Source organism: Phalaenopsis equestris, unplaced genomic scaffold (genome assembly GCF_001263595.1).
Source record: "Phalaenopsis equestris unplaced genomic scaffold, ASM126359v1 Scaffold000132, whole genome shotgun sequence".
NCBI classification, from domain to species: Eukaryota; Viridiplantae; Streptophyta; class Magnoliopsida; order Asparagales; family Orchidaceae; genus Phalaenopsis; species Phalaenopsis equestris.
The window spans coordinates 1,151,576-1,156,662 of record NW_018164574.1 but is presented as its reverse complement, the minus strand read 5'-3'; the positions used below and the strand labels follow the sequence as shown (position 1 = coordinate 1,156,662).

Below are 5,087 nucleotides of genomic sequence, written 5' to 3'. Positions count from 1 at the left end.
CCTGGTTCGAATCCCTAGTGGCACAATGTTGGCTGAAGTTTGGTGGTACTAGAATTATTTGCATTCTGGGTCGCTCCCAGACCTAGCAGGTGTTGAGCCCATAGGGTGGGTCGGGGCCTCACGCTATGGGTTCACGGTTTCATTGTATATATATACTACCGAGACTCTTTAGTCGACAGTGTTTGTAAGACCCCTGAGTTCACGGGTTGGATACTGGTTCACCGCACCTATGAATAAAAGTTGTATTTTATTTCTTAAAGTAAAAAAATTATGATAATTTTAATGTGATTTGTATAGACAATTTGAGTGAGAGATGTAAAAGACAAAATTTGGGCGTCATAGGAATTGAGGTATGGAAGTAAACGCCAGTTTGAGACCTCCATGGGGACGTGTGATCACATAAACGCGTGTCAAAAGTAGGATGAAATGGTTTACTATGAAATATGAGGACATAATTGTAATATATTTTATTGATGAAATGGCCAATTTATGAAATATGTGGACACAATTGTAATGTATTTTATTTATACAATCCATGTTTCCGAGTAATTATGACCAAAGTTGTTTTGAATGAGACAATCAAAACAAATCTTATCTTAAGAAAATTATAAATATATATTTTTTTAAGGACTTGTCCTATAATGAAGAGTTCATACAAAGCAAAAAAATAAAATAATTTTTTTTATCATTAAAAAAAATGCAAATTATAAATACAAAAGGTTATAGAATTATGTAAATGTGTAATGCAAAATGACTCATTAATTTGGGTTCACTTTTAAATTTTATTAAGAGTTTTTTTTGTTTTGTTTTGTTTTTGAGAGAAACAATATAACTCATTAATTTAGGTTTTTCGTGAGATAATATATATTATACGCTACTTGGTCGACAAGTATATTGTGCATCGACCGGTCATATATCATATAATAAGCATAAATTATAGAGGATAAATGCTCGGTTCAAATCTCCACCATACACCTATCATGAGTCTTTCATTGTAACTAGATACCTATCACTTCTTCAATATTTTCTTTCATTCCTCTAATGAAAGCAGTGGCAGACCCAGGTAAGGTCCAAGGGGGGCAGTTGTCCACCCCCCCCCCCCCCCGAAATCCAGATTTTTACTTATATGATTGGGTAATTTGGTCATTTACCTCTCCTGAAATATCATTTTGCTCTTCATTGTCCTAGACTCTCCCACATTTTCTTCTATAAAAGTTAATTCATCAAAAATTTTGATGAATAATTTTATATTATTCATTAAAAAACTGACCAATTAATATAATCTTTTTTTTTTGTTTAATGATTGATAGCTTTAAAGGAGAAGCAAAGTTCTATTTAATTATTTTAAAAAGAGAGATATTACCTAAGAGCTTAGCAAATCATTAGCATACACGTGTATGTTTCAAAACAACATTAATAATTTTAGATGTTGCACATTATTTATATGTAGATGTAATTACACTTATTTTCTTATGCAAATTAAATTTGTCAAAGGATTTACAATTTTACCATAAATTGAATGGTGTGGCAGCATCCTCTTCAAAATTGACTCATTATTTCATGAGTCATTGGCGGCTTATTACTTTGAATGGAGAAGGAAGCTTCTATTTATATTTTCTAAATGTGAAATAATATAAAAAATTCATTAGTAGCACACCTTTATTCTTTGATAAAATTATTAATGATTTAAGGAAAAAGCTTTTTAATGCATATTTTAATGAATTATTGGGGGAACAAAATATGGGATTTTATGCCATTTAGTGTAATTATCTACTTTTTTTTTATGTTAACAAAAATGTAAATGCTAAATTACTCTAATTAAAAGGTAGTTCTATGAATTGAGGTTTAGTAAAATATTGTCTAATTGGTTCATAACTTAATTTGGCTGAGGGGTCTTAGCGAGCCTCCAACCAATCCTAATGTGCCTAATAAATCGAGTATTGTCTCTTTAAGACCAATCGTGCTAGAGTGGATTCAAACACCTGACTTGAGGGGCCTTACACCGAGGATGCCAACCAACAGGCTGAGGTACGGGACACAATCTTATTGAATCATAGAGGTATTTAAGTGGATTGATATGATTGTATCTTGATTTATGAATTTTGATATAAAATCTCAACCATCCAATCACCATAAAAATGTTTTGAGTATAATAAATCTTGTACGACATATATTTTGTATGATGTGTGATATCCCAATACTCAAAATAAGTTACATAAAATTAATTATTGAATCATTATAATTAAGAATCATAAAAATTTTCTTTTAAAAGTTATAGTTTGTGCAACATATAACCACATAAATTTTGGTCCTTTTTTAAGCATAGTTGTCGTAAGCTAAAGCATAAATATTTTCTATTGAGTTGATTATATAACTCACAACAAGAAAAAACACTATAATCGATGACAAAACCGACGGCTTAAATTTTTGCATGTAACAAAAAGTCTTATTATCTAACAACTTTATGACGGCTCTTGTGTTGAGTTATTTTCGATAGTATATCAATAGAGCATATAATCTCTTATGAATTATAAATTAATTTATGATAGTTTTTATTATAACTGACACATTAATTGCAACAAAAACTCTATAAATAGAGTCACATCCCTCTCATGAGGAAGGGAGAGTTTGAGACTTGAGGAAGAGTTTAAGGCTTTGAGAAAAATCTAAAGTCTAGCATCACTCCTGCCGTCGTCAACCATCGCCGACCGCCATCAAGCATTCATCAATAACGATGCACCACAATCTCAAAATCAAAATATTTATCTCAAATTATTTAAGTCACATTTATACCTCACAACAAAACGAATAAATACCTAAATTATCCTTTTAATATTACACCTAACATATGCCTTCAAACTATTTTTAGACAGGCTCAACCTCGGCTCACTAGAGCACATGACGAACAACACAAACAAATAATATGGTCATGCCATCATTTTTCCCTAGAAATGCTCATCATCTCCCTGCAATCCAAATAATGATAATTAAAAAAATTTAAAAAAATAATAATCAAATTCTTAATATATTTAAAAGCGAGTAAAAAATAAATTAATGATAATCAATAATAATTTATTAAAGATGGAACCTTCGTACCTATTGTATCAAGATTATTTTTATTTATTTCTTTTCATATTTAACCTCAAATCGAAAATTTAATATAGGTAGCCGTGTATTTTACCGGGGAGCGGACGTGAAGGGGTGACGAGTGTGCAATTTAGACCATAGTCCCCGCCCACCAAACTAGATGACTAAAAAAATTAGGTTTTTACGTACGTACCACCCAATTCCTATTTAATTACATATCTAACACCAAAATTTAATTTTTTTTCATTAAAAGCATCCAATCTTACATATCAGAGTAGAAAAATATTTCCTTTTTATGCATGATAACCTATATATATGTAAATATTTTGGAATTTAGTGGTATGTATGTAAAAATTTCATTTTTTTTTTTAATTTATGTGTTGAGGAGGACAAAATCTGTGCGGGTTGGGGATTCGCCGACGCCGGCGGCTACTGAGGGAGCAGCGCTATATATAAGGAACGAATTGGGAAAAAAAAATCCGTCTTGGGCCCTCCTCTCAAGCCTTTAAGCCTCGTTTTCATACTTTCTAAATATATCCATTGGGGTATCTGGCTGTTCTTCTTCTCCGCCTTTCCTTTTTCTGTGATCTTGTTATCTTCGGCTGTATTTCTTGGACTAATTTCATCCCCGGCTGTGAGGAACACGTTAAAGGTTAGATTTTTAATCCTTTTTCTATGGGGTTTTTAGCTTTTTTTGGTTTATTTCCATGAATAAGGCGGAGACTTGATGTGCTATTCGTAAATGATGGCCGTCAATGATGGCAACAATAATGATTTATTTTCTATGTTAATTGAATAAGATATTTTTTTGGCTTCCTGATTTGTATTCTCTTTTCTGGGTTTTGCGCTTGGCCTGTTAAAGCTGCTTCGCCCTTGAAGGATTGAATTGATTTCTCTGTGAAAGAAGGGCTTAAGAGGTATCGCGGCTGGCGACTTTCTGTTCTGAGATTTTGTTTTTTAGTCTTTTCTTCTTTGTTCTTGTGCTAAATAATGACCTCTTCTGTGGGAAAAGGTGCGGTTTTTTAGTCTGTTGGGGGCAATGGAGAACGAGAGCTGTTCATGGGTGAGGAGGGCAAAGTTCGCACCAAACACTTACATCCGTTCCGGTTCTTTTAAATTCCCATCCATCGGATGGGATGAACAATCTTACAGAATCCTAGATCTGAAGAAAGAAATTATGAGCTCCGAATCAGTGCCAATGGAGTCTGTTTCAGGCTCCACGAATGCAGCTTTTTTGCCTGGTGGTTCTGCTAGAAAAACAGATGGGAAATCAGGGAGAAAGATGGAGGATTTCAGTCTTGTTTCTTCAGATTCAGTTTCTACCAAATCCTCGCTGCAACATGGTGGCAGTGAGTCTTCTTCATCATCGATAAAGGATTCAGATTTACAATCCGTTGAGTTCTCCTTCCATCCCAATCTAACCACAACATCAGAAACAATGAAATTGTATTCTTATGCAGTCTGGCTTGCTTACAGTAAGAAGAAATTCGATCAAATGAAACGAAAATCCAAACCCAAGCAGAGATGTGTATCCCCACTACCAACCACCACTCTTTCTGATGTCTTTAAAGAGGCTAAATCCAATTCCAAGAGGTTCTCCACACCACCCCCTTACAGAAATAAACCACACAAGAATATCTTAGGAAAGACCAGCACTTGTAATGAATTGAACCCTCTCCAAAAATTTCGTTTTGTGAAGGGCATTACCAAGTTGAGGGCAAAGAAGGAGACACCATGGACGAGGTGTTTAGATAATGGGGGAGTTAAGGTGACCGCAGTAGAGACCACAAAGAGCTGGATTGTAAATCTTTCCGAGCTGTACTTCGGAGCTCGATTCGCCAGTGGAGCTCATAGTAGACTTTATCATGGCATGTATAAGAATCAGCCCGTTGCTGTTAAGATTATTCGATTGCCCGACGACGATGAAAGCGGATTGATGGTGGCGCGCTTGCAAAAGCAATTCACGAGAGAGGCGACCTAGCATCACTCCTGCCGTCGCC

General features: G+C 34.4%; 1 protein-coding gene across 2 annotated transcripts; it reads left to right on the top strand.

Moving 5' to 3' along the window:
- The first annotated feature begins 3,503 nt into the window (after window positions 1-3,503).
- On the top strand, window positions 3,504-5,068 carry LOC110021309. Of its 2 annotated transcripts, XM_020719751.1 has the most exons (3): window positions 3,504-3,739; window positions 3,950-4,004; window positions 4,100-5,068. In XM_020719751.1, exon 3 carries the CDS (start codon window positions 4,127-4,129, stop codon window positions 5,066-5,068), a length of 942 nt encoding a protein of 313 aa, XP_020575410.1. In that variant the 5' UTR covers window positions 3,504-3,739; window positions 3,950-4,004; window positions 4,100-4,126. The 2 variants fall into 2 exon arrangements, with proteins under 2 accessions (XP_020575410.1, XP_020575411.1); XM_020719752.1 differs by lacking the exon at window positions 3,504-3,739 and having other exon boundaries at window positions 3,932-4,004.
- Window positions 5,069-5,087: the final 19 nt, after the last annotated feature.

Bases quoted from the DNA above. Each gene is read 5' to 3' on its own strand.
- LOC110021309 (XM_020719751.1), top strand. From the start codon at position 4,127: ATGGAGAACGAGAGCTGTTCATGGGTGAGGAGGGCAAAGTTCGCACCA.